This window comes from Rana temporaria, chromosome 4, assembly GCF_905171775.1.
Source record: "Rana temporaria chromosome 4, aRanTem1.1, whole genome shotgun sequence".
Lineage (NCBI taxonomy): Eukaryota > Metazoa > Chordata > Amphibia > Anura > Ranidae > Rana > Rana temporaria.
Genome location: NC_053492.1, coordinates 222,575,237 through 222,597,198, shown reverse-complemented (window position 1 = coordinate 222,597,198; position 21,962 = coordinate 222,575,237). Strand labels below are relative to the sequence as shown.

At 38.7% G+C, this 21,962-nt stretch overlaps 1 protein-coding gene across 4 annotated transcripts in view; it reads right to left on the bottom strand.

Annotated features, from left to right (window-relative positions):
- Positions 1–21,962, bottom strand: part of ADGRB3 (adhesion G protein-coupled receptor B3) — a 1,023,178-nt gene that overhangs the window by 368,107 nt on the left and 633,109 nt on the right. For all 4 annotated transcript variants that reach the window (XM_040349908.1, XM_040349906.1, XM_040349909.1 and 1 more), the window contains one exon: positions 19,436–19,538. In XM_040349908.1, coding sequence (XP_040205842.1) covers positions 19,436–19,538 — 103 coding nt within the window. The remainder of the gene's footprint in view (positions 1–19,435; positions 19,539–21,962) is intronic.

The following is a 21,962-nucleotide window of genomic DNA, read 5'->3' as shown; positions in this document are numbered from 1 at the left end:
TGCAGCAATTGATAAGGAAGGGGGAGATAGCAATTAAAAATAAAAAAAATTGAACATTCTCAGTACCTCAAAAGACAAATTAACTATACTCCCCAATGTACTACATACGAGGACCCCCTTGGCGGTATTCCCGAGTCTGGCTCGGGGTAAAATTTCAATACCAATACCAAAAGCGGTATCCCCGAGCCAGACTCGGGGCCACCTCGCAGCATCCACAGGCACAAGTTACTTACCTTGTCCCTGGATCCAACCTGTGTGCTGCCGATCTCTGTTCCCTGCGACGTTACGATGCACGGGACGGAGAACGGCACCAAATTCAAAAAAGTAAATAAACACATTACATACAGTATACTGTAATCTTACAAATCACAGTACTGTATGTAAAAAATACACACCCCCTTTGTTCCTAGTGGTCTGCCCAGTGTTCTGCATGTACTTTTATAAAATAAAATCTGTTCTTTCTGCCTGCAAACTGTAGATTGTCCATAGCAACCAAAAGTGTCCCTTTATGTCAAAAGTGATTTTTAGAGCAGCTAGAAAACAGAGATAATAAATTATAATCACTTGCAGAATTGAGCGAAAGCGATTTGTGGGGAAATTCGTCATAAAAAAATAAAAGTAATGACAGCGACAATTCTGCAACTGAGCAAATTTCAGTGTTTTTGATTTGATTACATTATTGAATAATTTTTATTATAATTACATTATTATGTGTTATAATTATGTATAGTCATTTATTATATTATAATTTATGATTTTGTGTTTCAAACTTTATCATACCCGGGATGTCTACTAGACTCTTGTTTGGACAGATTTAAGTGAGTTATTCCTAAGAATTGCAGGCCTACAGTATAAAACGCCAAATTTCCATGCAAAATAATTGTACCGCTTTTGGTACAAAATTCCAGACATAATGATACCGCCAGGGAGGTTAAAGGGCCTTGTCAATCTTAGTTGCTAACAGGGAGTCTAACTCTAATCTTTTTTGTGAGATTGACTGGGCAAAGTAGCATGAGATCCATATTGGTGTCCAAATTCTATAGCAAGGGTACATATTTGCCACAATCTGTTTGCTGTGGGAGGCAGCAATACTAATTAGACAACCCTGCAGGTCTGCCTTTTGGACAGCCCACATAGAAGTAATGGTGGCCTTAGGAGTGGAGTTCAAACGAAAATATTCTTCTATAGTGGAAGCAATTTCCTGTTTTATAATCAGACCAGATAAAAAAGAGCCATAAACATGTCATGTGAACTGGGTATCTGAAAGAGGTCATATGGTGATATGACCAGGGGCATGAATACATATTGGCAGAGGTAGAATTAGTCATAAACAGTGGAGTGCAGAAAATATAGTCTAACCTGGCATGATTTTGGTGGTGATGTGAAACAATGTATATTCCCTAGCTTGCCAGGAGTCAGTAAGCTAAGTTAAAGGATGTTACATCCTTATTCAGAGTGTAACATGTAATATATTATAAATACACCTTTCCCCCCAGATCCCCAATCCCCTCTGTGACAGCAGACTGGGGATTGTTTCCCCTTGTCTGCTGGCACAATTAAAAAAGATACGGCTGGGCGGGGCTCCTGCCCACCCTGTCAATTCACTCATTCACTGTCCTGATCACTGGTGCAATGCTTCAAAGGCTCCCAAAACAAAAATAATAAATGCACATGTTTTTAACTTTTTAAAAAGAGAACTTATCCTTTAAGTCAAGATGTTTGGTGAGGAACCTAGAAAAGGTTAGCATTATTAGTAATGGTGACCTGACAGCCAGCTATTAGGCCTTTAAGGATCAAGAAGTGATTTCTACATCTTTATATATGTGTTGTACATCAAAAGCAAGAAAGTTAAGAAGGAAGATGGCTACTCCTCTACACTATACTATTTAATTTGTAGAAACATTGATTTCTTGAAGATTTATTTTTGTTCCAATTTTTTTGTATTAGAAGATTGCCTTCTGGGGAATTGAACGCTTGTACATTATGTGAAATGCAGGTAATACTAATGAGAGTGAAATGAGAGGCCATGTACCATAGGACAGATTCAATAAAGCATTGCCTGTGCAATGAAGGTATTGGTGCAAAAAGCAATAATTATCCAACAGGAAGGAGAGGACCAGTCTGGGTATATGGTAAGATCTAATTATAGACTGAAATTAAAGTACAATATTAAGAGGTGATGCAGAACCATAGAGAGTGTAACAATATCCACCAACATTAAAGGAGAAGTCCAGCTTGAGCTTGTTTGGCTGGGCTTCTCCTATGGGTCACATTTAGCACTCCTGTGACCTGTTTTTAGCAGAGAGCAGACTGAAGTCCACTCTCTGCTGATGTCACTTGAATCAGTCCAGGCACCATGTCATCATGTCAATAAATTCTAAATCCGCCAGGTGCCTCGACTGATGCCCGTCTCAGCCTCTCAGCAGCCGCTCCCCACCCCTCCCCAGGGGTGAGAAGAGAGGAGAGCTACTGATTGACAGCCAGCTCTCAGCTCAGGCATCTGTAAAAACTGAGCCATTGGCGGTGTTCGATTGCACGGTTCTCAGTGAAGAGGCGCCGGGGGACATATGCAACATCAGACCGCTGCTGCATCCACCTAGGTAAGTATTAATGGGCAAAAAAAATTATAAAACATACTTCTCTTTTAAAGAAAATCATGATAAAACTAAGAGTGGATCAAAAATTATGCAAAGTCCTGATAAGAAAGTAATCTGTGGGGCACAAAAATGTCCCAACTTCAGTTCTGACCATCCATATAGGGCTACACATAAAAACATACCTCAGATAGGGCCATAAATGTAATAAATAATTTTGGGATTTTCAGGTATAGGGCAGAATGGACCAAAACCGATTGAGGAGTCAATAGTTTGGCTGGTATGGGCAGTGCCTGGAAATAGAGTGCAGTCAGAACCTGTGCATGCAGATAATGGTGTACCAATGTAAAGAGAAACTCATGAAACTCCATGAAAAGTACAAAAAATACAAAAGATTTGAAAAATCCTACAAGGAGATAAAAAGTACATAGTATGTAATGAAGATAAATGTGCACAAATATGGATTTGTAGTTAGGAAGAGGTAGACCAGAGGAATGGAGCATAGCTGGACCATATATCACTCACAGTAAAGGCAATAAACATCAAAGTCTTTCATGTCTGATACAAAAAATAGCCACATAATGGCAGAGATATACAAATGTAAGATGACAATACTTGTAAAAAGTTCAGATTCCTGTAAGGGTCCATGCACACCCACTAGCATAAACAAATGCCATAACTGCTGGCAGAAAAAAAAGCAGCAACAATTCTCTTATGGAGCATATTGTGGATGTGTTTAGGTGGATTAAGGCGTGTTTATTCACATTTGCATTTATGTTTTTCCCCAAAACACTAGAAAAAAATGTCCACTTAACCACTTGCCGACCAGCGCACGCTGATATACGTCAGCAAAATGGCACGGACAGGCAAAAGGGCGTACAGGTACGTCCCCTTTAAATTGCTGCCAGAGACATGTGAGTGTGGGCACAAAGGGGGTATGGATTGAGTGTGGGGGCCAGGGTGCAACGCTAGTGTTGACACTAGGGGTGTCTCTCTCACTCCCCCTCTCTCTCTCACCGAAACCTCTTTCCTCCTTCTCCCTCTCCCCTCAGAAACCCTGCACAGCCACCAGAGACTCGCACAGCCACCAGAGTCCCCACATAGCAACCAGAGACCCCACACAGCCACCAGAGTCCCCACACAGCCACCAGAGACCCTGCAAAGTCACCAGAGACCCCACACAGCCACCAGAGTCCCCACACAGCCACCAGAGACCCTGCACAGTCACCAGAGACCCCACACAGCCACCAGAGACCCCACACAGCCACCAGAGACCCTGCACAGTCACCAGAGACCCCACACAGCCACCAGAGACCTTGCATAGCCACCAGAGACTTCAAATAGCCACTTGATAAGGAGGGGGTAGGACACATTTAGATGTGGGCAATTTTAGTCCTGCCCAGGGCAGCACAAAACCAAAATACATCACTGTCTACCCTAATCTATAAAGCTTTAACCCAATGTCAAACATTGATCATTTACCTTCTGCCAGTAATTATATAAAATAAAATGACCTAAAAGCATTATTCAAACAAATAATAAACACAAATTCTGAATAATATGTTCAAGTTAAATAGCAGTAAAATCCTTATTACAAGATAAGAAAACAACAGCTACTGTCATAAATGTAAAAAATTACATATAACTTTGTTTCTCTCTATATCTGAGAAAAACAGCTAAATCACATACCCGGGAGGTAGTAAAAGTTCATATCAGGTTAATGGGAAAAAAAGCCTTGCAGTTTTTCATGTGTGATAAAATGCCACAGCTTTTCAGCACAAAAGAAACACCATTTACATATTTACTCTTCGATGACTGATAAAAAGCTCTTGGGCCACATGCTCAGGTGGTTTTTCTCTTCTTTCCTTTAGTGTTTTATTCAGTCTCATAATTAAGGCAATGACTGTTCCATATTTTCTTGCATGGTTATTTTTTTTTTTTGCCACAAACACTTTCAACAAGTTAATGAGATGCCTGAAATGTCCACCTAAAGCAAAGTACTTTTTTTCCTTTAGGCAAAATGTATTTATTGTGCTGATTGTATAATTCAGTGTGTCAGATGTACCAAATATTTCATATGGTATGGAGACTCATTTGACAGTTGCTGCACACATTTAGACACAACAGTATGTAAAAGTGATCTTAACTTCAAGCTCCACCTTTGCAAGTTCCCTGTATGCACTTCCCAGAGGAATGACTTCAGGAAGTTTTTTTTGTGTAGATAGAAGCTTTAGTGAATAGAGACATACTGCAGTCTGACAGAAGTACCAAGCTTGCATCCTAATTGAACATTTAGTGGTGAGGTGAATAGGGGCTAGATACATAGAAGGAGAGCTGCCACTTTAGGATTCCTGTCTTGTACTGAATTACTATTCACAATGGCACTTCAGTGAGAGGAAGAAGTAGTATGGAAGAGAGGAAACAGCTGGAACTTTGTCTGTAATTTATAGTATGCCTTTATACTGGACCAAAAGTTGACCGCTATGTTATTTCTCATTAAAAGCCCCTAAGGTTTTACCAGCATATTTTTTATAAATTCTTTATTTTGATTGTAAAGAACAATTATACAAAAAAAACATTCATCAAATTTTAATTAAAAAAAAACAAAAAAAACAAAACATATAGAATGCAGTCTGGAAGTAGCATTAACACAGGTGGTTTATCAATTTTTCTCTTTTTTTTAAAGCGGAGTTCCACCCAAAAGTGGAACTTCCGCTTAATCCACTCCTTGCTCCTTTACATGCCACATTTGGCATGTAATTTTTTTGGGGGGGGGCGAGTGGGGGCTTCAGGAGGAGTGGGACTTCCTGTCCCACTTCCTCCTTCCGCCCAGGGACCGATTAGGTGATACGTCATATCGCCTACAGCGGTGACAGGTCCCAGGCGATCGCCTGACCAATCACAATGCGCAGCGCCGCTCGCACATGCGCAGTGAGTGGCCGGCCGTGAAGCCGAAAGCTGTCATGGCTGGGTGCCCACACTAAGAATGAAGACGCCGGCAGGAGAGGGGGGGAGAGGAGCAGAGCTCCGGCCGGCGCGTCGCTGGACCGCGGAGTAGGTGAGTGTCTGTTTATTAAAAGACAGCAGCTACACTTTTTGTAGCTGTTGACTTTTAATAAACTTAAAAAAAGCCTGGAACTCCCCTTTAACCACATGTTGATCCTGCCAGTAGATCTGCTATTGTTACACAATGAAAAATCAGTGAAAAATCTGTTCCCTCAGCACTGAGATAATGCAGCTGTCATTTTGTGGGACAAGGTAGTCTTATATGGACATGTAGTTTTGAATTGACTTTTGATTATAGATAATTACATTTTTTTTGTTTTTTTTTTGTTTTGCTTTAACATTTTACCTTCTGCTAAAACGTTTGTGAATGAGTACTGCTTGGACCTTGAAAAAGGGGACACACCCCAAAAGCTTAGTGCAAAAAAAAAAGAATCACAGACAGTACTCAATTTTCTCTGTCACAATTGCACTAATACGGCTACAATCACCTTCAAGTTCTAGACAATTAAAGCAAAGTCTAATTCCAGCCAGCTATTTTTAAACAGTTACAGTAACATTATTTATTTATTTTTTTAGAAAAAAAAGTTTCAGTCATGATTTGTCCTAAACCCTGTATCTGAAACCTTTTCTGGATAGCTTGGCCTGTTGCAGGAAGTGGGGAAATAATGAATCTACTGGCCAGATCAACACCAAAGGAAAAAAACAGCTGCAATAATTCTATTGACAGGATGTGTTACATACATAGGCGTGCGCACTTTGGGTGTAAGGTGTGCCTGGGCACACCCTTAATATGCTGTACTATGCAGATTCCTCCTGCTGCCTGGCTACAGACAAAGGGACTGGGGAATCTCTGTCCTCAGTCCCTTTCTCTGTCTCAAAAGTTAGACACCAATCTCTGCCCTGCTGACAAAGCCCTACTGACTTGCCCACTGCTATATACGGTATATTACACACGCATGTGTGTTTGAGCTTTGGTGTGCACACCCTAATGCAATAGGCTGCACACACCTATGGTTACATACGTCATTTTATTTTTTTCCCATGGTTCCGCTTTATTTATTTTGTGCATTAGAATGCATATAGATAAAGTTTAAAAACAAAGTGCATCAACGCAGGCTGTGCTTTAATTGTCTCTGTCTGTTTTACTGAGTAATATTGATGCATACGATCACAAAAACCTTATGATATAAATGTGATAGTTAAAAAGAAAATACATCTTCTTTAGTATGAAACCATATTTTGAGCACATATCTGGGTTAGGGAAATTTCTGACAATCTCGGATAACATTGTCCATAAACGTTGTTTTTCTGTTCTATTGTGCCAAATATGGTTAACATAGTGCTACAGGCAAAACTGTTTTTTTTTTCCATTAGGAAGATTATCCTTCACTTCCCGTCCCATAGCCAAAACAGAAAGTGAGGGAATCCCTGATTTTCACTAGGTTCACCAGAATTGGTTTCTCCATTAGATTTCCCCACTATTCCTGTTCTGGTTACAAGCCAAAACTTGAGATTTGTCTCACTTTCAATCTCAGTGATAACTGTAAACAGACTAAAAAGGGAGGATGACTCTCCCTAATGGGGGCACAGATGGCAATACAAGAATGACAGGTATTCTAACCCCTCTCCTCTCTATCTAAAAACTAAAAAAACATTTTGCCTTAAGTTATACTTTAAGGTCAAAATGGTTATTGAAAAGAAACAATAAGATAGACAAACCACAGACATCCATTTCCCAGAAACCAAAAATTCAAAGAACTCTGAACATAGGCCAATTTTTTTTTCTCACTGGTTATCCTTCTTTTATTTGACTCTACTTTGTTTTAATTTTCATATTATTTTTTAATCCAGGCCAGGCCAAGAACTATGATAAATGTGTTTAATTTGTGTTTTTATTTTACTTAATGGGTTAGTTTAACTTAAAAAAGAAAAATAATACCCTATAGTACATCACAACCATTCCATAATGCTAAACTGTTCCAATTTTTTAAAAAAATATGCATTTATGCTCTTCCCATAACTGTAGGACATTTCTGCACAGGGGAAGTCAGCCCCAAACAACTATAATAGTATTCACAGCTTCATCCTGTTCCTCTTCTTTAGGATGGACCTTTGTGAGGGCATGTGCCCCCTAGTGGTACACATAGTGGTAACCCCTAGTGGCTCCACATATGCACAGAGCCTGTTGCCACAGTTGACATTAGCAGCTGCAATGTTATCTCTCCTGTTGAGGCTGCTGAGCTTTTCTGCTCAGTGGATAGCAAAATGTGCATGTGGAGGGCTTGGAAGAAGGATGGAACTCAGTCCAGTACTGCTAGGGAGTGCTCAACCTAACAGCTGGTCCATCCTAGAGAAGAGAATGGGATGGAGCCTGGGAAGGCTTCACTTCATGCACAAAAGATGTACAGGTATGGGAAGAGCATACATGGGTATTTTTAAAGACAGGCTAGTTTTAAAAGATAGCACTTAAATAAGTTGAATACAATTATTTTGTTGTTTTGGATTTTAAAATTAAAGGAATTGTTAGCTAAGTTGAACATGATGAACACTGTTTTTTTCGTTTTACTCCACTTATTATAGTTAAATATTATATTCTGAATGAAAAATTCTGATAGCCCCAGTTTAGAAGAAAATGTAATTAACCTACAAGTTTTTTTTTTCTTTTATGTCTGTGGTAGCTAATTAAAGGACACAGAAGAACCATAGTGAGATTGTAGAAAATGTAAAGGGTGCCAAGTGGTGGTTGAGCCCCAGACATCAAGAGCAAGACACAAGCAATATCCACTGAATCATTATGATTCCTTATTTAGTATTCAGCACCAAGACCTTGAACTGTCATATGGGCCTTTTTGTTTTTGGATTATAAGGGAATTTAAGGAATAGTTTGCAATAGTTTAAGATTTATATTAAAGAAACATTGCTGCCTTTCCCACTCAGGGAACAATGACAGTGCTCAGGTCTAGCAGTCAATTGCTAGGACTGAGCACTGTCATATATCAGGGGGTGACATTAAGGACTCTTTTACACCGGTGTTAAAAATAGGCAGTGGGTTGCATTTTTACTGCTTCTTAAATGCCTAATAATATCACTCAAAATTGTTAAAGTAGGGCACATTATTGTTGTCCTGCATTGCTGCTGCTTACAGAGTTTGCCAGGTATCGATGCCTTGCAGCTGCATCCATTGACTTTACAGGTGAACTGTGAATACATTGTAAATGTACCTATGGTGTGTAAAGCACATTTAAGATGCGGTTGCAAAGCATAAACAATAAAACAACTCTCATAGCCAATACAGGCAAACAATACAACAGCATCTCACAGGAATGTGGAAAACACTCCTATATGTGACTTAAACACATGTGCAACATGTTCAAAACACTCATTAGCACTGTAGGAGTGGCAATGCACATTAAAGGCTGATATGGAATATAACACCTGTGTGAAAGAACCTTAACCAGAGTTGTTGTTTTTTTTTAAGTCAGCAGCTACAAATACTGCAGCTGCTGACTTATAAAAGAAGGACACTTACCTGTCCAGCACGCCTGCGATTTCGGCACTCAAAGCCGATCTATTGCTCGGCTCTTGGGTGCTGCTGCCGCCATCTTCGGTAAGGGAATCAAGAAGGGAAACCTTGCGGCTTCACTTCCTGGTTCCCTACTGCGAATGTGCAACTCTTGCCGCACAATCCAAATGGTCCATGCTGTCTTCTGGGACATGTGTGTCTCCCAGAAGACAGCGGGGGGACGGAAAGTGGTGTAGATACCCACAGATAATGCGGCTATCTATGACCGGATGTGGGAGCAAATACCTGTATTAAACAGGTATCTGCTCCCCCTGAAAGGTGCAAAATGTGACACCGGAAGGGGGGGAGAGGGTTCCGAAAAGCGGAATTTCCATTTTTGGGTGGAACTCCGCTTTAAGGGCTTGTTCACAGTAGCTCTTTTGCTCTTTGAAAAGCAATCTGTGTTTGGATCATTCTCCAGCATTTGACAGGTGATGATGAGGCATTATATTACCGCCTCACCACCTGCTATAACCCCCTAGAACCTCATACTAGTGAGCTACGATTGCATGCACTGCACACATTTGCAGGGGTGGTTGCAGAGTGGGCCCAATTCACTGCAGAGTTTAACTAACCCCAACAGCTAGCAGCTAGAGTGATCGAGCCCTAATGCTCCAACTTACATCCAACACCAAATAACTCTGGTGATTTCAATGTTGTCTGTAACATAGAAAGGGGTGATGGGAGAGCACTGGCAAAATTAGAATTAGTTAGCTTGCAAAGACATTGGGGGCCATTTGTTAAAGGAAATGAGAATGTTCACAAAAAAAAATGTGAAGATTAAATTCAGATGTCCAGTCATGTGCAGATGAAACAATAATAGAAGAATCTGCTATTCACATGATTGGATAATGAAGTGAATTTTCACACTTTTTGTGTAAGCATTCTCATGTCCTTTAATAAGTTAGCCTAAATGTCACTTTTTTCTGAATGTACAAACTGGCAGTGCAGTTATTTACTAAAGACAAATAGACTGTCCACTTTTCAAGTGCAGTCACTCTCATTTTTCCCAGAGCTTATTGAATGTGGTGAAGCTTCACTTTGTAAAGAATACCCTATCAGGTGAAAGGTAAAATAGCATTTTTCCTTGTACATGATTGGATGATGGAAATCAACAGAGCTTCCTTACATTCACTAAACTCTGTGAGTGCAACTGCAAAGGGCACAGTCATAAGTGTGCACAGCCTAATGCATTATGGTGTGCACCCCAAAGCTCAAACACACCACCCCCCTCATCCTAAAACATCCCCTCAGCAATAGCTAGCTGTAGAGGAGAGGAGGGAATCCAGCAGCACTGTGGGGTAAGGAGCCAGGGCAGTAGGGAAAATCTGTGCTGCACAGGGCGATTAGGGTGTGCCTAGGCACACCTGGCACACCATGTGTGCACGCCTATGGGCACAGTTTATTTACCTTTAGTAAATCAAACCCACAGCATGTCTTTAATTTGTTTTTGTTTTATTATTATTAGAAATGTAACAAATAGATAAATATAGTAAAGCATATAAGCATGTTTAAAATGTAAAGGCAGTCTTTAATGACTTGTACTAGATTTCACTATTAACATTAGACAAATATGGATGTTAAATTAACCAAATAATAGCTTCTGATATATTGTGTTGCAATAGAAAACTTACAAAAATTGACGGTGAGGTAATGCTAAAGTTCCAGCACCTGATATTTAGGATTGTGATAAATGAGAGGTAAAAGTGATCTCCTTCACTTCTGCATTTAATGTCTTTATGTAGACATGAGGAGTCTGTTAGACCCTTAATGTCTCCACTTCCCTCCACTCCAGCCAATCGGTTGTGTACCCAGCTTTTTAGACAATAGTTTGGCAACTCTAAACCCAAGAAATTCTTGGAGTTAGGTACTTTCAAGTTCATTGTTCACAGAGCACATCAGGAAACCTTCTCAGTACAGCTGCATGGATCAATTAAATAGAAAATCCACGAGCTGGTTAAAAAATGTGGTACCAAGCTCATGGCTGCCATTTATAAATAGCATGTGTATGGAAAGTGTTTAATATCTTAAATTGTCAGTAAATATGTTTTATTGTAATAGAATCAGCCAGCACCTGAACAGTTATATTCTCTTACGCATGCCTGGGTAAGGCCAGAGTAAAAGCAGCCATGTTTCCAAATTCTCTGCTTTTTTAAAGTGGTTGAAATTGCAATAAGAGGTTGGTAAAAATCTATTTAAATTGCTAGAATTAGCAAAGCAATAGAATGGATTAAAGTAACCTACCAACAACGACATATGAATATTGTGACAGTGTTAGGCACTGCCACTATGTGAGTAAATGGTAAAACAACACAGGGTTTGCACTAATGCAGAGTGTGGGGCTCTGGAGTGTTCTAAATGTGTGAAGAAAACTGGGTATTCAGTTTTCACCAGGTTTTATAATCCTGGATCATGGTCTGGAATTTAAAGGCTTCAAAGTGTCTTGTGTTGGATGAAGCTTTCAATCCTGTGCCCAGGTCTTATTAGAGACCTGCAGTCTGTGTAAGTGAGCAAGTGTCCACTCAAGGAGCTGGCCATATGTCATGGCCCTCATTTGGAGAAAGGTGTGTGCACCCCCCCCCCCGTAATGAGACAGTTGTGTGCTCCAATTTGGAGAGAGAAGATCAGCGCAGGAGACAGTACTCCATGTTGAAGAAATTACTTGTCCCCAGGACTGGGAGAGTCAGGACAGCTGAACTAGTCTGGGAGACTGATAAAGCTGAGGTAACTAAGATAGTTCAGGGGTCTGTAAAATTTTTCTGGAGTGAGAGAGCCCGGGGTGCCAGAACATCCTATACTCAGAGCCCAGAGAGTGAGCTTGTGCATGAGATGTTTTAACTGTAGGCTGAGTGAGCTGGGAAAACCCAGAGAACCAGGAGAGCTGTGGATACAGTCTGACGGATCAGTAAGAAGATCAGTGTTGACAAGGTAGTAGTGATGCTGAAGAGTGAGTCAGGTGGCTTAGCATTTTAATGATTTATTGTGTTCCTTTCACACTAATGAACTTGAGTGTTTTGCAAAATGTATGCAATTAAAATCACATTGTCCAAATGTGCTAAGCCAGGGGTGTCAAACTCAATTTCATCATGAGACGCACCAGCATTATGATTGCCCTCAAAAGGGCCGGTTGTATCTGTAAGATTAGATGTCCAATGCATCCCCATCCCCTTACATTAGATGTCAAGAGCCACCCCACCATCAGAAGTTTAGTCCCCCACTCTCCCTTACATCACAGTGCACCCCATTACTTTATGCTGCTGCTGGGAAGAAGCTGGATACATTGCTTGAAAGCAGAAAGTAAGGGTCTGGAGGAGGACCAGAGGAGGGCTGGAGCTCTCCTGCAGCTGCAGAAGAGGTGCGAGGGCCACATGAAATGGCCTGGAGGGACAATTCGGCCCACGGGCCTTGTGTTTGACACCTGTCTGCTAAGCTATCCACATCAACTCAAGGCTTTAATTTCTGCCAGGGGTTAATTTAATATTTACTGATTAGAAAGAGGTGTATATTTAAAGTATATTTCCACCTTTGTAGTATGTTGTGTTCCGAATAGCAACAGCATACCTAACAATGTTGATCAGAGCTGGTACAAGGCATGGGTGGAAGGTGCATCTGCCCTGGGCACATCAGCTCTGCGTAGATGCAGGGGTGCACTTGGAGATGGAGCAGCTCCCCACTCTTCGTCCACAGTAGCCAAAAACAAATGCAGGGAAGTAACGCTATAAATCACCTTACTGTCAGGCTAAAAACTGATATCTCAATCTCCCACTGTTTTTTTTCAGTGACCCGCCGCCAAAAACTAGTACTACTTAATTGCATGTCACAAACATTACAAATATTTTGATGCATGCCAATATATAGTATATCGGCCCAACCCCCTTTTCCATGAAACAGGGAGGAGGGGGTCGTAGTTTCCCATTTTCGCTCTGGGCGCTGGATGACCTTGTCCCGGCACTGATATTGATATAACTTAATCTCTGAACGGGAGAGAGAATTTTGTCATCCATCAGACTCTCTTCTGTTTACAGACTGTTACATGCAGTGCACATTATGTACAGGCTTTTCTCGATGGATGAGAGAGAAGGAGTGGGCATGTCCCCATTGGGAGCTTTTTCTGTTGAGTTCAGCTTGGAAACCCCAAACTATTAACTCTCATAGCACCCGAAGTTCATCATCAGGAAAAGGACCTGTCATTACTGTGCAGAAGCTTTATACAGGCAAGCATAATTTTTTTTGTGTTATATGAATGGGAACGTTATCCCAAATTGACTGCAAAAGTGCAAATACACTTTAAGCAATAAACTATTTTGTGATTTTATATTGTAATCTATTTACATTTAGATTGCTTATTTGAGCCCCACTGTAATTCAGTGCTACTATAAAAATAAACCTTTAACTTTTCGAGGAGGACAAATGCTCTTTATTTGGCATTGTATATTGTTGCTTTGTTAAAATATGACTTTGGTGTCTTCCTCTGCTTCCTCATAAGTCTTCTGATGTGCATAAGCAATTACATCATAGGCAGCATGGTGTCATATTGTTGGTCCCGCAAACATCATACCATAAATTGTGGTAATACAAACATTAATTTATGATGGCTCTGATCATCTTAGAGTGGCCTTTCAAACATAACATGAAGAGACAACTTCAAAATTGACCCTAATGGCCCGTACACACGATCCGAATATCGTACGAAAAATGTAGTGCGAGGAAGAATCGTACGATAATCGGATCGTTAGTACAGAGCTTTCGAGAGCCGATCATGACAGTTCATCCGATATTATTTTATCGGACATGCAGAAAATTTTCCTCGTACGATCCCAAACCCTGCGATTTTCGTTTAGTCAGTGCAGTTGTCGTCCGAAAATACAATACAAATACATTACAACACATGACATCACTTCTGATTTTTTTTCTGTTGTACGAGAATTTTCGTGACTTTATTAACCTATTTAATTTCTACTTTCGACTATTAAGCGAAAATAGTCGTACGATCTGTCATACGATAATCGTATCTTGTGTATTGGGCATTAAACACTAAAACAAAGTAGAGAAGATAAAGCCATACAAATTTACTTAAATCCATAACCACACATTGTCTCTAGTAACACCTAAATCCTCAGCTGTTAATTATGTAGAACATTCAGATAATTTGATACATAATGTTACTTGGAATAACTCCTTAATATGTCCCAAAAAGAAAAAAAAGAGACAGAAGGAGAAATTGGAGGAGCAGGAGGAGCAGGAGATATCAGTAAAACGATAATATGAAAAACTCTTGTTTAAAAACCTGATTTAGCTCAACCATCATCCTTATGAATTATATATATTATATCTATATCTATATCTATATCTATCTATCTATCTATCTATCTATCTATCTATCTATCTATCTATCTATATATATATATATATATATATATATATATATATATATATATATATATATATATATAGTTAGATACTGTATATCTATCTATATCTATATCTACATTTAAAATGGTACCATAGACAAAACTACACTTATAATAAAAAGAGCTCTCCATCCACCCCACAGATGCAATACATCAACTGGCTTCAGACCCAATAAATATATCATGTGATGTAGTTTTCAAATTTTAATATTGACAGTTTGTCCATAGGTTAGTGTCACGATATAGGTTTAAGGGGAAACTTCTAAGGATGATAAAATGTATGGGTATGTAAAATAACTTCACATAGAGTCACTGCCCTAAATGCCCGCAACGTATGCTGTATAATGGTAGATTCCTGATCATGTATATCCACAAAGTAATATATGAAGATGTAAATGAAAAGTCAAGCAAGAACAATTGAGAAGCCAGTGGTCCAGAGGAGGTATGCTTCTAGGCTTCTTATATGTCAATCCATTAGGGGTAATATGCATAAATGCCATCCCCAGTTGTTGTTGTTGTTCTTTTTTATTATAAGTGTGGTTTTGTCTGTCGTACTGTTTTAAATGTTAGAATTTTTTAATAATAAATGCGATCTTAATTGATCCAGCGTATTTGCAAATATCTATCTATCTATCTATCTATCTATCTATCTATCTATCTATCTATCTATCTATCTATCTATCTATCTATCTATCTATCTATCTATCTATCTATCCACACAATACATAAGGATGATGATTGAGCTAAATCCGGTTTTTAAACAAGAATTTTTACATATTAGGGTAAAATAATACTTATGGTCAAAAATAAACAAATATGATTATTTACATTGACAAAAAAGCATTTCAGAAAGAGTTATGAGGGTCAAATGAATGTCAAAGGATTGTTTGCATGTAGAATGGGTATGCAAAAGGTCAAAATAAATATTATAATTCTAAAATGTTTAATAAAAGTTACATACATAATTGTTCGCCATAGCACCTATGGAAAATGGTTTTATTCAATCAAACATAATAAAAAAATGATATAAGAACATACCGATATATCTGCTGGAGCAGTTCAAAGTTAAATAAAGGAAATGCAGGTTGGTTGCATATGAAAGTTATGTATGTCAGTAGGTCTTTTCCAAACATTAGTTTGAGCTGCGAAAGTCACTTGATGTGGTATGGGAAAAGTCCAAACCATACCACAAAATAGGCAGAAATACGTTTGTACATTTATAAATGAAGCCCCATACTTTTTATTTAAAACTATAACTTCTTGTGTAACTTTTATAAACATGACTAGATTTCCTCTCAATTTATTTGTACTCATGAATACCATTCAATAGACAAACAGTTATACAAATTAAGTATAAGCACAGAGATGTAAGGTCAATTTACATGTTAAGTGGATATATTTACCTACTAGTAAAAAACCCATATATTTACATGAATAATGAACAGGCTTCATTTAACAAATCATAAATCAGACACAGCAAATGCAAGAGCATATACAAGTGCTACATGCAGATGGAACATGTTTCCTTGTTAAGCATAAATCATTGATGGTGTATGCAAACACATTCATGATAGTTTATTGAATGCTTTCTTTATCTCTCATATGACAAGTTACTATCCACTAAACAGATAGGGAATTGCCATTTTATAAACCAAGCAATTGGAGTTGAAGAGTAGAAAATGGCCTTTTAGCTATCTGGTACTGAAAGCAATTGACCCTCATTAAAAGATAAATTGAGAAGACTCCACTAATTGATGTAAAGTACTAAAGTGCTTCAGACTCTGAAAAATGAGTGTGGCTTCCAAGCCATCACTTTAATCAGCTATTTTGCAAACACTGTATAAATAGGTCTATTTAAAAAAGTGTTCACTGATATTCTAGTGGTATTGGATATCCTTCTACTTGTACATTATCTTTTTTGAAAATAAAATGTGCACAAAGGCAGCTGCTCCACTTTGACACCAAATAACAAATACTTCTTGCTTGTCATTAACCAAAGAACACTGTAAACACTTTACTGTTTTAAAATTCACTGCTTGTGTGACATCAAATGAAGTTCCTACTAGGCACATTAATAAACTCTGCTAAACCTTAAGTGCCTTAAATCAAGCATCTACTGTATCTTAGTGTGTGCTTACTGAAACTGGAGATAATGAATCCAGATGTGTACGGATGCGGGTCAAGTTTTTTTTTAGACTAAAATTGTAACAGCTACAGTAGATCACACCAAGGATAACATTTAATTTATTCCTGTGCTATTACAAGGGTACAAACAGGGGTCAAGTCCTGGGGAGAAAAGTGTGGGAACTCCCACCCAAGATCCACTCCCCCACCAAAAAAAAAAAAAAATGCTAGCTCATATGCATAATTACTAAACCGCATGTTTTTTTTCCGATCCACTGTACCTTAGTAATCCTTTATGTTACTGGCCGCTTCCTGTATATGGATTCATCGGGTAGTGTGCGGGTATTCCGTCACTTCGTCAAAGCCGCAATGTCTTCTGGGAGCTTTGTCATTGATCCCAGGAGACATTGCAGAGGTTTGCCGCGAGTTATTGCGGGATTTAGAAAGAAGCATGTTTTTCCTAAATCCCGCAATAACTCGCGGTAGACCTCCGCATTGCGGCTTCGAGGAAGTGACGGAATACCCGCACACTACCCGATGAATCCATATACAGGAAGTGGCCAGTAACAAAGGATGACTAAGGTTCCCCTGCCCCTGACAGTGACTCGAGCTGGGCATCGCCGCTTAGTGAAGGATTGACTCGGGCGGCTCGGCTGCTCTAGTCCTGCAAAGGGAACTGAGTTCCTGCTGTAAAAAAAGTGCAGGAACTCCGTTCCCATGCGTTCCCGCAGGACTTGAGCCCTGGGTACAAATAGATAATATAACTGCTGCAAACACCAAAAAAGTGTCAGTCCATACCCGTATTGTGAAAATGGATAAAGGTAGCTGGTGCTGTGCTGTTCAAAAGGGGACTATAATCAAACTGACCTCATAAAAAATTCAGGCATCAATATATAAAGAATGCTAAAAGTGGTAGTACAAATACATAAATCACTGTAATTTCATGTGTATACAAATGAATATAAAGTGATATGTGCATATAAAGTGACTTATTCTTAAAGTGAAAACATAATAATGCAAAAATTATGCAATATGCAAAGTGCAAAAATAATTGGTCCTCGTCTGTGCAGTAATGCAGTGTGCAAAGTGCAAGGAACAATGTCTCTTCTGGGCAAACAATGTAGTTTTAAAGGTGCAATTTAGTGATATATCTTCTCCTGTGCAAAAAAAAACGCAGTGTGCAAAAAGTGCAAAGGGATATTGTCTCTTCTTCTGTGCAAAACCACACTCTAGTGACGATGGCCTCTTACCTTGCGGTTATGAAGCAACCGTGTGTATATATAAAAATGACAATTAATGTTCACAATGCTTGCTTCTTAGTGGCATACTCTTTATGCAGTAGCATGGATCTATTGTTATCAGAAGGTCTTATGTCTCCCATTAGGTGTACATATGATGCAAGGAAAGAAGAAGGGGAGGATTCCAGATAGTGTAGTATTTTAAATCATTATTTATTTATTTAAAAAGACAATAAACATACTCACATTTCCTATGGAATTAAAAACAAAGCTCCACGAGCAGCGAGCTCGTATGTTAACATCACTTCCAATGCCGCCTGTCCGTCCTTACGCGTGTCGTCACGGTAGGGATGGACAGACACCGGAAGTGATGTTAACATACGAGCTCGCCACTCGTGGAGCTTTGCTTTTCATAAGAAATGTCAGTACGTTTATTGTATATTTGCATATTGCATAATTGTTGCATTATTATGTTTGCACTTTAAGCATAAGTCACTTTATTATTATATGCACATATCACTTTATGTTTATTTGTATACAGGCATACCCCATTTTTAAGTACACAATGGGGTTTATTTACTAAAGCTGCAAAGTGCAAAATCAGGCTCACGTCTGCATAGAAACCAATGAGCTTCTAACCCCAGCTTGTTCAATTAAACACTTAAGCTGCCAAATTGACCATTTGGCTGCCAAATGACTGGGCCACTTTTTGCAATTCGGCACTGTGGCGCTATAACTGACAATTTTTACTAGTAATGGCGGCGATCTGCGATCGTTATCATGACTGCAACTTTATGGCGAACACATTGGACACTTTTGACACATTTTTGTGACCATTGTCATTTATACAGTGATCAGTGCTATAAAAATGCACTAATTACTGTGAAAATGACATTGGCAGGAAAGGGGTTAACCAATAAGGGCACTGAATGGGTTAAGTGTGCCCTAGGGAGTAATTATAACTGTGAGTGGGTGTGGCTACACGTGACAGGTCAGTAATCTCTGCTCCGGATCACACTGTCCTTGGCACCCTGGGGTGACCAGCTCCCAGGGGGTTCTGAACCCTCCCCTAAACTGGGTGGTCTTCTGGAGAGCCCCTCATTTAGGACTCATTGGTTGGCTTTGGCTCACCATGAAGAAAGTGGTCTGCCAGGCCTTTTGGCTTGGCAGACCAAGTTCAGTCCTGCTCTTGTCAAGAACCTTGGGTAGGGCAGTCGGGGCAGAGTCCTACCTTTTCAGGAGGTGGACTAGAGACACACCCCTCAATACACTTTTTTGTATGTGTTTTTTTCACTTGCCCTTTTTTTTAAAAACAGTATTTGTTTTTTGCGCAACTCCACAGGTAAAAACATAATATATGCATACAGTACATAATCAGAATGTAAGGTAAGCAGATGTAAATTAAATTGTCAAACAAGCAAAAAAAATAAGTCTACCAAGTTTAATTTATCATAAAACAACACGCTGGTGTTTTTACAGCAAAAGCAAATGAATACTTACATTGTTCAGGTGAGCAAGCTCAATCTCCACCAAGGCATCTGAAGCTTTTGGCTCTGGATGGATAGTAACTACAATGATCTTTGAATTCACTACTGTAAAATTTCTGTGAAAAGAAAAAAAAAACATTAATAATGTACACAATTTTCATGTAATGCAATGTATACATGCTTACAACAAAGCTTTCATTTGACTATCTTTCTTAAAGTGGAGCTCCACCCAAAAGGGCAAATTCCACTTTGAGGCCACCTCCCCCCTCTTCTCTGGCACTTTTTTTTTGTAGGGGAGCAGTCAGCGGCGGCAATTGATGGTCATAATAGCTGCATTTGGTGGGCACAGTGGCTGCAATTGATGTTTATGAAGGTGCTCTACATTGGAAAATTATGCATGTCTGATTTTTGATGCATTGTGGTGCATTGGTAGCCAAATTTAAAGAATAAAAAAGACCCCAAGCATGGTTCAAATAGAAGAGTTGTAAACCTTGAACAACCTGGTACAGAAATAATTGTATTATAATTCCAAAGTGTCTTATAAACAGAGTACTTTGTGCATAATAAACACCTGTTCTATCTTTTGTATAGACGGTTATTGGAAGAATCCCTGAAGCAGCACACTGTCATTAAGGCAAAACTGTATTGAGGAATATGTAGGCTCCTTTAGGTAGAGGTTTGTTTCATGTGCCCCTCTACTCAGCTACACATCCCACATTTCCTTTACTCCTCACTTCTCCGTTCATCTGCTGGGCAAGAGAAAATGTAGTCATGTGTAAGTCATGAGTCGCTGCAGTTAGAGCTTACACATGACCGAGGACTGTCTCTCCATGTAAAAGCACATGGCCAACCACCAAGCACACCAATACCTGTGATATGAGAAGAAAGGGAGGGAGTCAGGTGCTCCTTCATACCCACATGCTGGGGTGTGAAGGAAAAGTAAGCAAGTGCTGCATGGGAACTGAGATTAAAGTAAACCTGTTGTATGCCTTGCTTGGGAAAAGCGTAGTTTAACAATACCAAATCATGCCTAAACTCTGTATTTGTCACAGAATTTATAAATCCATTTTTGGGGCAAACATGAGGACAACAGATATTTTTGGAACCCTTTGCTGAAAGGAGTTGTAGAAGTCCATTTAGGTAAGTAATATCCTTTAAACATTCACAAATGTCCACTAGCAGTTATAGTAGTAGCATTGACTGCCTAAATTCTAAACTTAAAAGCTGAAAAAATAATGTGAAGGTAACAGATTCTTTAAAACTAAATTAAGACAAAAATGCAATCACAGTTTACAAACAAAAATAAAATGTTTATACTTTATGTGTTATGGGGAAAGAAATGGGCTTTTGATGGATCACAACTCTTGCTCATTTTAGTTTTTCTTGTTTTATTTATATGGCCCCAATGTGTTTAATTACATCACTCATCTTGAAGTATATATTTCATTATTTGCTTCAGAGCATGTGTATTCTCTCATTCTTTTTTTTAAAAAAATCTCTAATTCTATAATCCTGTTAGAGAAGCCTGAACTAATCTCAGATGATGATGTTTCAGTAGTAGTGTAACCTACATGTAATTTTTTTTAGTCCACAGCATGTTATCCTAAGCCTTAATAGTGGATTACATTTTAGTTTTAGTTGTATCTTTTTAACTGTTATACACTCTCCAAAGAATGCTAACATTAAAAATAATTTCTTAGTAAACAGAGATGAAAAAGGTTATCCCAATATATCTAGTTGAGGACATCTTTAGTTAGGATTATATTGCTTATTTAACAAAATATTTAAAAACACAACACACACACAATCTCACATATTTATATCCAACCCTGGAATTTAATGTAAATGTATGTTTAATAGTATTAAATTGTTCACTAAATAAAATGTAGCTACCTAGCTACAGAAGTCACCAAAAAATGCTTATTTTGCTAAAGCAAACTGTTCTGCAGCTCAGCAAGACACGTGAGATCTCAACAGCCCAAAGATGCTTTTGAAAAAGCAGTATTTCCAGCATCTACCAAGTTGACAGATTACTAGCCCAGTCTTGGTGGAATTCTTTATCTGTGCTTTAAATTACAAAGTTATAAAAAAAGTCTGTATACATGAATACAATGCTCAGATATTTTTGTGACCATGGTATAAACATGTTTGCTTTTCCTGTGGACATTTGCCCAATAATTTACAGAGGCTCCCTATCTTTTCCAGGCATATGCTGCTTTCTGACTAATCACCTGCAGCAAAACCCATAAAAAAAATAAAACTATTTTAATAGCTTTAATATCAGACACTTTTATCCCTTTCCTGCCCAGTCCAATTTCCAGCGCTGTCACTTTTTGAATGAAAATTGTGTGGTCATACAGCACTGTACCCATAAAAAATGTCTATCATTTTTTCACACAAATATAGCATTTTTTTGTGGTATTTAATCACCACTAGGTTTTTAATTTTTTGCTAAATAAACAAAAAAAGACAGATTTTTTGGGGGGATAAAATGTGTTTTCTTAATTTCTGTTATACAATTTTGCAAATAAATGTATTCA